This window comes from Sinocyclocheilus anshuiensis, unplaced genomic scaffold, assembly GCF_001515605.1.
Source record: "Sinocyclocheilus anshuiensis isolate Anshui unplaced genomic scaffold, SAMN03320099.WGS_v1.1 scaffold84, whole genome shotgun sequence".
NCBI classification, from domain to species: Eukaryota; Metazoa; Chordata; class Actinopteri; order Cypriniformes; family Cyprinidae; genus Sinocyclocheilus; species Sinocyclocheilus anshuiensis.
In genome coordinates this window covers 446,929-459,534 of record NW_015557076.1, presented here as the reverse complement: position 1 = coordinate 459,534, position 12,606 = coordinate 446,929, and the positions used below count along the sequence as shown (strand labels likewise).

The following is a 12,606-nucleotide window of genomic DNA, read 5'->3' as shown; positions in this document are numbered from 1 at the left end:
TAACTTTGACTGTCTTCCCTCAGTCTTTACGCTATATATTTGAAATAAATCAGCAAAAGGTGTATTGTTTTATTCTCTTTTTTACTCTTCTTTGTTTTCTTTTTTGGTCCGTTCTGCTCTGTGGATGCTTTTAATGCACGTAGTAAAGCCAGTAAACTATGTTGAAGAAGGAAAACACGGTGGGGAAGATCATCCTCGACCACTTGTCGATGGAGTTGACGTCGGACAGGTCTGGGATGTTGACCTTGAGCTGGGAAGCCCGTCTCCTGAGCCGGCTTTTCTTCTGGGTGGCGTGGCGCTCCAGCGCGCTGTGGCCGTAGTTTTGCCGAGCCATGGCCGCTCGACGGTACTGAAGGGTGGAGCTGTCGTAGGCTAGCATGGTGCTACGCGGGTCACCCAGACCCCGGGAAAGATCAGACGGACCCATTTCATTCTTCATCTCAACCGTGGTCAGCCGGATATCATCGGGGGTAATGGTTTAAGAGATATAAGCTTCATTAAGCTTTAATAATTTAATTTAGATACATTTTCATTATTGTTGACAATCATTACACAATATATATATTTACAGGTCATTATGAAATATCATTAGAATTTACAGGATTTTATACAAAATTGCCTGACAGATGCCTTGATTGTATGATCCAGATCCTTCACATATTGTTAGTGAACTGAAGTGATAGTTACAGAACCATAAATTTCAGAGTTGCAATGATCGGTTTCTTGCTTAAATTCAACTGGTGCGCTTTGAGGCCTTTGAAAAAGATTCAGATCCTTCGCCCAATTTTTAAGAAGCAAGATTTTTTTCATCAACCAAAGTCTTCGACATTAAGAAATCTAATACACCAAAAAATACGTTTAAATAATGAACCATAACATTAACATCTGATATTATAACTATTGAATCAAAGTTTCTTTTCTTTTTTTTTTAACCATGATGTAATATCAGCTACTAGTTTTCAACTTATATCTATCGATAGTGTTAATGGTTTACAGATATATTGCGTCTTTCTCCGTTGAGGCTAACTGGCCTCATCCAATACCCCTGCGTGTCGAGAGACACTTGAGAGATGTTAAACAGCCGTTTCTCCCTCAGCGGCTCACCACACAAAGTTCATACAGTGTAGAGATGAGGACTGTCTAGCATTTACACGGCCTAGGTACTGTTGACACAGTCCAACCACCAGGGTAATGGTCCATGTGTCCTTCGTCGTGGCCCAGCCTGTTCGTATTTCCCCTGCATCAGATAAAACTGTTGTTTTAATAGGGCTGAGTTTCCTTGTTAGCCCAACATCAAAAAACCAAAAGCAATAGTAAAAGGACCTGTTGTGAAAATACCCTGTATGGCTTCCTGACAGCGTCTTTGCATTGCATCCTGCAAACTCATTTGAAAGAACAGAAGAACCTTTAAAGTGTCAACTGAAAATGCATTGTGCTCCGGCTCTCTGCATGAGATAAAGAAAACAAACCAAAGCATGCTTTTAAAAGATATCTGATATACAGCTTAACTCTAGGAAAATAGACTTTCAAGACCGACTCCTTTTGTAAAGCTTTCTCGGATGCAGTTGGCTACGACTAACCCAAAAAAACAAATCCTTAAAATATATGCAAAGACAAGCATAAATATTTGATCCACAGAGTAATCTACATATGACAAATATAAGTGGTATACTGAAACTCTGGAGCAAGCCCTGTACTGCGTGTTTTTTCTCCGGTTCTGCCGCCGATGTGTTTCCTCAATGTCTTTAGAACGAAAAACAAAAGAGTCCGTCCTGATTTTTTTAACTTTGACTGTCTTCCCTCAGTCTTTACGCTATATATTTGAAATAAATCAGCAAAAGGTGTATTGTTTTATTCTCTTTTTTACTCTTCTTTGTTTTCTTTTTTGGTCCGTTCTGCTCTGTGGATGCTTTTAATGCACGTAGTAAAGCCAGTAAACTATGTTGAAGAAGGAAAACACGGTGGGGAAGATCATCCTCGACCACTTGTCGATGGAGTTGACGTCGGACAGGTCTGGGATGTTGACCTTGAGCTGGGAAGCCCGTCTCCTGAGCCGGCTTTTCTTCTGGGTGGCGTGGCGCTCCAGCGCGCTGTGGCCGTAGTTTTGCCGAGCCATGGCCGCTCGACGGTACTGAAGGGTGGAGCTGTCGTAGGCTAGCATGGTGCTACGCGGGTCACCCAGACCCCGGGAAAGATCAGACGGACCCATTTCATTCTTCATCTCAACCGTGGGCAGCCGGATATCATCGGGGGTCATCTGGAGAGAGAAGCAACATTGTAGGATCAGGTCTAGTTAAGAATCATTGTCATCAAATGGTGCATTATTGAAGAGCCCTCTATACATTATATTTGCAAAACCAGCATTTTTTCTGAGATCTGTGGGTAAGATATTTTCAAAACTCTTTTTGGATGTAACTGGAAGCCGCCTTTGCTTACTGAACATCTTCTCTTTGAATCACAGACCGCAGGGTAATGCTGTTTTTGCATATGTTGAAATGATGCACAATGATGGATTTCATGAACTAGATGTTGAAAAGAAGTGGACTGTCCCTTTAAAACCATGATGAATGCAGTGCAACCATAGTAAATGAATCGTCAGCGATAGTTATACTGCACTCATGGTAAGCTGTGGAGTAAAGCTTTTCAGCAGGCAATAATATCCAGGATTATTTCCGAATTTCAACCATGGCATGGTTAAAATTCTGTCTGCGTATAAATCAGCCAAATAAATGCAAATAAAAATATGAAGGCAAAAGTCTAGATCAACAGTGAGGAGTCAGGTTGCAGAGATGGAGATAAGGAAAGGCCGCTTTCACTTTCCACGAAAACCCTATACTTTTTTACTTTTACATTTTACAAGTGTTCATTTTAAGCATTATTACATCTTAAGCTGCTCACTAATCATCAAAATTATCCTGCAAAAGCTGCCTTTGCGATGTAAACATTGCTAATGCGGTTTGCTAACTGCTAATGTTACTGTAACAAAGCTACAGTAACTAGTGATGCAGCGATTTATCAGTATATATATTCATATAATTTGAGATTTTATCAAAACTAATACTTTTTATTTAATCGCTTAATTTTACCAATTTTCAAAATATATCATATGCATTTATCTGCATTTCTGATTGGCTTTCAATGTTTATATTCAATATCTTTCTTCTGCAGTGTTGGGGAAAGTTACCTTTAAAAGTAATGCATTACAATATTGAGTTACTCCATTAAAAAAGTAACGAATTGCTTTTATGGAAAGTAATGCATTAGGTTACTTTTGCGTTACTTTTTGTCAGCTTGATTATTAGTTTTTTAATAACAAAACATCCAAAAGTTATATTTTTTGGCAACTGTAAGGGCCCTTTCACACCAAAAGTGAAATTAATAAGCCTCAGGTTGATAGAAGTGCTCAGGTATTTTGAAAATATATCTTGAAAAAGTTACTCATTGTAAATTTAAAAGTAATTCGTTACTTTACTAGTTACTTGAAAAAAGTAATCTGATTACGTAACTTGTAATGCATCACCCCCAACACTTTTCTTCTGTGTTGTTATCGTTATAGTTGTAGTGTGGACTACCCTATATATTCTCATAGAATTAGAATGATTATTAAGCCAAATTATAGTTATCATCCGTGGTGTGAACGGGTCTTTAAGCTAATAAGCGTCCATTGCACAAAATGCTACGCTGGGCGATCAAACAGTAATGAGCGTCTGGGAAAAAGGCTCGGGTGTAAACGATAACTGAAAAAAGGGCAGGGCAACGTAATGGTGGAAATGATGATGGCTACCATCATTACTCTAAAGGAACAACAACAGAAAGTCATAGAAAAGAAAGTCACAGAAAGAGCTTGGGTTGGTTATCGATGCAGAGCCATTGCATTTTTTTGACTTAGGGTCAAATATTCAGTACCTTAAGTCTTTGATCGCCTAGTCCTAATGCTGCATCCTCGGCAAAGATCGGATCCCACATCGAGTCATACCCGTCAATTTCCCTCTGTTTCATTCTGGCATAGAGAGCATCGTCTCTCTGAACTACACTTCCCACCAACCACTGCAAGCATACAAAATCAGCACTGTTACAGAGGTCGAGACACAACTCTTTCAATGAGATTAGAAGGAAAGCCCTAGAGGCTCCGCCAGCCGTGAGTCTGTTGTTTACAGCTAACAAAAGTCTGCGCCGATCTCCCGGATATTTCATCACATGTTTCTGAGGGTAAAAGCCCATTAGGTTGCGGTTGGTGAGCTTATGCCAGTGGAAAAAATACAGCTATGCATCCGGTGTTTTAACAATCTGACCCTGAAAGCACATAACATATTACCTCAGAGAACCGACCTCCTACTGACCAGAGGCCTTTGTCAACAAACGAGTGAGGTGTGTGTGTGGAAATCTCGGCAGTACCTTGTTGGGGTCGGGCCTGAGTTTCTCATTGTTGGCCATGGCGGCTTTTTCCGCCGCCTTCTTCTGCCGCTGAGGGCCTCTCCCGAAGAAGATGTAATTGACGAAGGCGTACTCCAGCAGCGCCAGGAACACAAAGACAAAGCAGCACATCAGGTACATGTCTATGGCTTTCACATAGGGAATCTTGGGAAGGGTCTCTCGCAAGTGAGTATTAATGGTGGTCATGGTCAGCACGGTGGTGATACCTGGAGTTCAAAGAAAGCGTTCAGGCATAATTAAGTGCAGCTCAAGTCAAATGCAGCTTTATTTAACAAGAGAAGTGAGACGTAATTTATCCAGCAAGCACTGAGTAGGAGCTGCCAACGAAGCAATTACAGAGGTTATTCATGTGTCATCTTCTAACTCGAAACCAGGATGAAAACTCTGACAACAATCAACTTGAACACAATGCACTAATGCAAATGCGAATCGAAAAGATGTGCTGCGAGCTATAGCGCTAGCATTGAGATATACCTAGAGATGTGCTATTCATATCCTACTTAGGGTTATGGATTTGGAGAAAAGCACCATTTCGGGGAGCAGTAGTGTAGCAGGAACGCTGTGGGATGAGTTACATGACGAAAGTTAATACTCGAGTTTAGGTTTAGGTTTGTTCGCTCTCACACAACTCGCCTCACAAAGTTCTCATCACATGAGTCGTACCTTAAAATGTACAGCTTGTTGAGGCTATTGTTAAGCAATCTGACTGAAGATATTCACAAAACAAGCAGTGAAGGAGAGACTTCTTTTGCTCACCAAGGCTGCATTTATTTGATCAAAAATGCAGAAAAATCAGTAATATTGTGAAATATTATTACAATTTAAAATAACTGCTTTCTATTTTAATATTTTAAAATGCAATTAATTGCTGAATTTTCAGCATCGTTACTCCAGTCTTCAGTGTCACATGATCCTTCAGAAATCAATATGTTGATTTATTATTATCAGTATATAATAATTGTGCTGCTTAATATTCTTGCGGAAACAATGATACATTTTTCAGGATTCCTTTGAAAGTTCAAAAGAAAATCATTTATTTTAAAGAGAATTTGAAATATTATAAATGCATTTACTGTCACTTTTGATCAATTTTATGCATCCTTACTACATAAAAGTATTGATTTATTTTCAAATGCATCATAAAAATCTTTTGAACGGTGCATGTATATTATAAAATCACCTCTAACCATCTGCCAAATTAGTCAAAGAACAATTCATCAGGATTTCTCCCATATTCCCAAATGTTTAATTTGTTCATCATCATCCCTGTTCGGTCAAATTCACTCATGCATATCAAACATGTTCAGTGTAGAAAGCTCAAGCGATCATTTTGAAGCCATGTAGAGAAAACGAGACATCAAGTCTGTAATAGAGCTGCTGCATTTCTGTTTAAACAATACAGCAAGGTTGAGACATGTGTTTCTTTGTCACATGCCCCTCACTGCAGACAGATTCATTCTGACAAGTTCACCCAAACACAAAAGGCCCGGCTCTCTATCATCAGTGATCTATTCTCCACCGTCTCCCCCCGAAGTATCAGCGTCACAAGAAGCCATTTTGTCATAATGGCAGGAACATGGCCCTGGACATAAAACACATCAGTAAAGAGCGACCGGAGGAAAGTTTGTCAGCGTAATCAGCAGTAATATATCAATGCAGATCAGCACAGGCTACAGAGCACTCCTAATAGAGTTTGGAGCTGAGCACTCTTCACTGGAGTGAGGCAGATTTAAGACCCACTTGAGTCCAAGCATCATACAATTTCATTTGCAATTTGAGCCTCCTCTTTTGGAGCACACGCAGGTACTGCCCAAAGGAAAGCACAACCACACAAATGCATTCAAACATTTCTCTACAGTCTTCTGCGACAAATATTAGGAGAAACATCTGAGCAATGGACCGCATCTCTTGAGCAATGAAAGAGCAACCTCTGAGCAATTATTTTCGTGGGGAACAGATGTTTTAAGGTCACCTTGATTTTGCCAAGACATGTTCCTGAATCAACATCTTCTGTTGATCCTACATGGAAAACTGCAGTAGACCCTGTTGAAAAATCCAGCATATGCTGGTTAGGTATGTTGAAGCATGGCAGCTGGTTTGAGCTGGTTTAAGTTGGTCCTGAGCTGGTTATAAACTGGTTATGAGCTGGTCCTGAGAAAGAGCTAGTTGCTTAGGACCAGCACATGCCCAGCTTAAACCAGCTCATAACCAGCACATGCCCAGCTTAAACCAGCTCATGCCCAGCACATGCCCAGCTTAAACCAGCTCATAACCAACTTATAACCAGCACATGCCCAGCTTAAACCAGCTCATAACCAGCTTATAACCAGCACATGCCCATCTTAAACCAGCTCAAACCAGCACATGACCAGCTCAAACCAGCTTATAACCGGTGCTGCTGCAACTCGCAGAACAAATTCCACTGAGAAGAAAATGTTACAGATGAGCTCCAGAGAGTCCAGAACAGAATGTTCACTGTCAGTTGCATACCTGAATTCAGGCATACTGTGAATACACATGGCCACAATGGAGGTCAAAATGACCAGGACGGAAACCGCAGCTACACCTTTGGAACACTTGGAGTGATTGGGATCTTCAAGAGTTTGCCACATGAACTTGCGAACATCTGAACACCACGTGCCCTCAAACCTCCACAGGTCACTCCCCACAACGGAGATCTCTCCAGACGACGTGGCATTACTAGACCTGCCACATGCATTCTGCTCCCGGTCATGTTTGCGCTCAAGGAACCAATCGAGACAGCAGGCCTCCAGATCCAGTTCACCAATGCCCCAGTATTCGATCTCCTGACTGAAGCAAAACACACACAGCTCCTCCAGAGCATGAAAGTGTCCTGTACGGTAGAAGTTCAGAACACAGTGGAAGACTTGCGGGCTTCTGTCGAAGTAGTATTCCTGCTCAGCAGGGCTGTAGTCATCACAGAGTTCCAAGATGGCGGCATCGCTGCAGCACTGGATTAACTGACCCACACGCGTGTTGGGGAACCGGAGCAGAACGCAGCGCTCCACCTTGTGCTGGATGCCTCCAACGTTGAGGTTAACAAGATCTTCCTCCCTGCCTTGATGGTGGAGAACTTGGCCATACATCATGGTGGTCCTGATTCACTGAATCTGGAAGTCTTGCCAATGATATACTTGCATTTTCTACTAAAACAACAGAAATGCGAATGTTAGCTACATCAGCAACACTGGAAATGACTTAATCTATGAAATTAATGAAATAAATTTGAATGAATTTTGTTTAATAATTGTCCTGCAGTATGACAAGCTATACTCTTTTTTTTTTTAAACTGGTTTCTGAATGTCTTTTTTTTTTTTTATCATATTAATTGAAATAAATGGTACTTTAAAATGTATATGTCACATCACAGGACCATTTAAAATACCAGTGCCTTAAAGTTTAAAATAGAAGTTTAAATGTTTAAAAATAATGAATGGAAAAACCAACCCAATCTCATAGGAAAACAATTATTATATGCAATGGCAATTTCATACAATGTAAACAGTGTGAAAACAAAAGAAATGTAAGCATGAAGGTGCACCCCAAACCTCAATCCTTAAACATAACAGTGAAGCATAAGCACATCATACAAATACATACGAATGAGATACAAATTCATATACAAATTCCACCAATTTGCCAAAATGTTGTGAATTGCCATGAGATTGTGTTGGAAAAACCACACAAATATTATAATATACATTTCTACATATAGTGTTGATGTTAATAAAAAGTTGCAAATAAGCTAACATTACATTTGACATTAAAGAAACAATGCATTTCAATTTGGTGGTCTTTTATTTTAAGCTTGCAAATGTGTTAAAAATTGTGTGTAATGAATAAAAGGGTCATCTTCAGGTAATGGTTCCATTTGTGTGCCATGACATTTGGATTGATGGATTCTTGAAAATTCATCAGCAACCGTTTCAAATTAAATAAATTATTATAGATTATTATATATCAGAATTGTTTTAATTATATATAACAGGATATTTACAGCAGTGACAGTACCCTGTTGAAAAAACCGCATATGCTGGTTAGGTATGTTTTGAAGCATCGCAGCTGGTTTGATCTGGTTTAAGCTGGTCCTTAGTTGGTCATGAGCTGGTTTAAGCTGGTTATGAGCAGGTGCTAATTGCTTAGGACCAGCACATGCCCAGCTTAAACCAGCTCAAAACCAGCTTATAACCAGCACATGCCCAGCTTAAACCAGCTTATAACTAGCTCATGCCCATCTTAAACCAGCTCAAACCAGTCTTAAGTCGCAGTCACACTAGACTTTGAGGATGCAAACTTTCTGCAACAGTGGTGATATGATGTCTCGCTCTGAGAGCATCTTTTATTCAGCAACTTAAATTCAACACATCACAAATACAGTAATAAATACTCCACTTTCCTGCAGCGCTGCAGTTTTACATTTCTGTTCTTTTAATTCAGCTACGAGGTCATGCTCTGACGTATCGATCTGCTGTTGGTCACACAGTTTGATACGAATTCGCGGGTCAGAGTTCACCAAACTTAAACCGCTCTCCCACATTCACATGCGTATGAATGGAAGTCAGTGGAACGAAAAGTGTAGTGTGACCGATTTACTAACAGCTTGCGCCAGCACAAAGCCTCTTTTGGTGTTGTTAGGATTTACTAAAGCCATGCAATGAAAAATTAGAGCTGACGTTGAACAAATGAACTGTTATTGGTCGCTTTACATGTCAGTCAGACCGCCTCTTCGTACTAAAGTGGGCTGTCCTTGGCCAACTGGCTACAGATCCCGAACCCTATGGCCTCAATTAAAAGTCTGGCTAAGCGAGACTATTGGACTTCCAACTTGGAAACTTGGAAACACCTGGGGGATGTAATCACGTTTCAGCAAATGCAATGAATCAATGAGTTGAAGCGCCAGCATTATAAGATCCTGTTGAAACTCTTACACCTGCAAAATTAATGTGTATCACCACTTATTCTCTGCAATTTGGTTGGCAGGAGACTCTGAACACCTGCAAAGCTAATCGTAGTGCTGATTTCTTGTTTCTCTATACGTCATCTTTCGAATGTGGAGCACATCTACAGGTGGAAATCTGAGATATTGAGTAGGAATATCTCAAATCTGACTATAAATGGAACCTAAAATCAGATTTGTTAATAGAGTGCTGCAGGAATTAGTATTCCTATTGGGTTTTTGTCAAGGGAACCAGGGTGACGTTAACTTCCAGGTTGGCCAACAAAATTATGTCATCACTGCACCACAATATAGGAATGTTGTTCCATGACCAACAAGGATGTTGATACAGAAACTCATCTTGGCAAAATCACAGTCACTGATGTATTACTCAACTGCAAAGAGAGGCAAACAGAAAAGAGCCTGTAAAACAAGTACCGGAAATCACTCAGCTGATCCCTGAGCACACAAAACAGAGATACAGTATAAAGTGTTCATCATAAGTCCAACAAACCAACAATAACACACATCAGATGATTAGATGTCCCACCTAAAGCCACGCGGGCAGCAGAAGCATCGTAGTTGATCCAGAAGGATACCCAGGACAGGATGGTGATCAGGATTGAGGGCATGTAGGTCTGCAGGATGAAGTAACCGATGTTCCTCTTGAGTTTGAAACTCAGAGACAGCCGTGGATAAGAACCTGGTCCAAAAAAGACAAAGAAGGACAGTTTCATTTATGCTCTCTAGTAACATCCAGGGATTATACCATTTTGGAAACTGCAGTAGTCATACCATAGAAAGTTTGGGGTCTGTAAAATTTTTAAATGATGGCAAAAGAAGCATTTTCTGCTCAACGGGGCTGCATTTATTTGATCAAAAACATGGTAAAAAGAGTCAAATATTATGCAATTCAAAATAACTGTTTTCTATGTGAATATCTGTTAAACTGTAATTTATTTCTGTGATCAAAGCTGAATTTTCAGCATCATTACTCCAGTCTTCAGTGTCACATGATCCTTCAGAAATCATTATAATATGCCGATGTGCTCCTCAAGAAACATTTTTGATTATTGAAAACAGTCGTGTTGCTTAATATTTTTGTGATACATAATTTTTTTCAGGTTTCTTTGAAACGTAGAATATTTAAAATAACTACATTTTTTGATATAGAAATAATTTGTACAGTAATAAATGTCTTCACTTTTTATCAATTTAATGCATCCTTTAATCAATTTAATGCGATAAAAAAAACTGGACTGACCCCAAACTTTTGAACGGTAGTGTACCTAATTGATTATCAATAAACTGTTGTTTAGCATCAGTCTTTGTCTTGTATTGCAGATTGCTGATCATTTTAATTTGATCATTCAATGCATTGGTCCATCTCTAGTAAACACACAGGCCACCTCAAATATATATTTGGTGGCAGAACAGGTCGCAATAATAAGCGTCGTGTCTGAGAGTGTGGGTAGAGTCAGACAGCCAGACTGCGTGACTTTATCTGTTCCTGAAAGGCAGACCAGTGATGATAATAAGACTGGAGAAAAACACAAATTATGTGCACTTACTCACATGCTACTCATCGCATACATTGCTTCAAGGTTTAGCAAAAGGACACTGTAACTATTTATGTCTGCAATAACGTCTGCACCACAGCATTTCAGCTTGTGATGATTTTGTGGATAAAGTGTAGGGCTCATACCAGGCTTATCGCCGTATATCGGTCTTCTGTGTGCTCACAGATGTGTGTATAATCGCTGTTGCACTTGAAGGCTTTGAATGTAGTTCATAAAAATCAGTGCTGGGTAGTAACTGATAACATGTAATCTGGAATATGTAATCAGATTCCAAAAATTACGTACTTGTAATTAGATGATATTACATTTTAGAATACTTGTAATCAGATTACAGTTACTTTTTATAGATTACATGATTACATATTATTCATGCAAAAGCTTAAGCCAGGATTAGGCCATAGTTCAATTTAAGTATTTTTTTATAAACGGGTCTTAGAAAATAACATTACTGATGTGCATCTTGAGACGAAACAGTGGCATATTTTAAGATAAATAAGTGCAAGTTTCTTTTAGTTAAAACAGGCCAGACATGCATTTTAGTCCGGGACAGAAAATTGAGAGGCCACACAGCATTTGACCACTGGATTTACAGAAATCATTTCAATTTAAAGAAGTGTTTTCTCAACATTTCAACATTGCATCAACTATACTGATGAACACATTCATTTTTGATTCATAAAAATAAGGCTTTTAATAAGGCTTTTGTCTTTTAAACATTAAAATGCGCAAATTCACATTATTTCTTATTTACATGTAATGCAATGATTCTCGGTTCTCTGATGTTGGCTAATAGTCACATGACATGCAGGAAAACAAATAAATGCTTTATCTTTTTTTAGTAAATGTTTTATTTTGATTGATGTTATTTTAAAGGGGTCATATGATGCGATTTCAAGTTTTCCTTTCTCTTTGGAGTGTTACAAGCTGTTCGTGAATAGATAAGATCCCTGAAGTTGCAAAGACTAAAGTCTCAAAACCAAAGAGATATTCTTTATCAAAGTTAAGACTCTGCCACACCCCCCTAAAACGGCTCGTTCTAACACGCCCCCACATATCTAGGTCACTATGTGGGAACATTTGCATAATGCGCCAAAATGATCATGCAAAGAAAGAAGGCGTGGTTTCAGTAACTGCAGTTAGTGTTGAAGCAGCATGTCAGGGAGACGCTGTGTGTTTCTAGGCGAAAGCAAAAGCACTTTATTTGGCCTTCCGAAAGTAGATGCATTTAGGAATCTTTAAGATCACTTACAACAGAACAGCAATGCATTTTATGGACGACCGTTTCGTGAACCTAGGAGAGGAGGTAATTCTGACTTTGCTATGACAATCTGGCGCTTCTGAATCAGCGACTGTAAGTATGTTTTGTTACTAGTTTAAGTATTTGCTATTGACTGTTCAAATGCGGAGTTTTGCGCATCGTGTGTGTGTGTGTGTGTGTGTGTGTGTGCGCACGTGTGTGTGAGAGAGAGCGCGAGAGAGAGAGAGAGACAGCGTCACATCAAAGTAGAGTCAGCTGTCTTAACCGCGGCTTGTGTACTGCATCATTACTGTGTCTGTTCCCCATTCGGGCTTGAACTGATGGTAAAACTAATGACATTATATACTGTCTTTACATTTATTTTGAAAGATGAAGCT

At 39.5% G+C, this 12,606-nt stretch overlaps 1 protein-coding gene across 1 annotated transcript in view; it reads right to left on the bottom strand.

The window, feature by feature from the left end:
* Positions 1-556: 556 nt before the first annotated feature.
* LOC107676783 (gamma-aminobutyric acid type A receptor subunit beta2) overlaps positions 557-12,606 on the bottom strand; it is a 49,024-nt gene continuing 36,974 nt past the window's right edge. Inside the window, exons 7-10 of the mRNA XM_016471464.1 lie at positions 9,942-10,094; positions 4,396-4,640; positions 3,907-4,047; positions 557-2,257 (exon numbers count right to left, since the gene is read on the bottom strand). Of these exons, the coding sequence (XP_016326950.1) occupies positions 1,913-2,257; positions 3,907-4,047; positions 4,396-4,640; positions 9,942-10,094 (884 nt within the window). The 3' untranslated portion in view covers positions 557-1,912. The remainder of the gene's footprint in view (positions 2,258-3,906; positions 4,048-4,395; positions 4,641-9,941; positions 10,095-12,606) is intronic.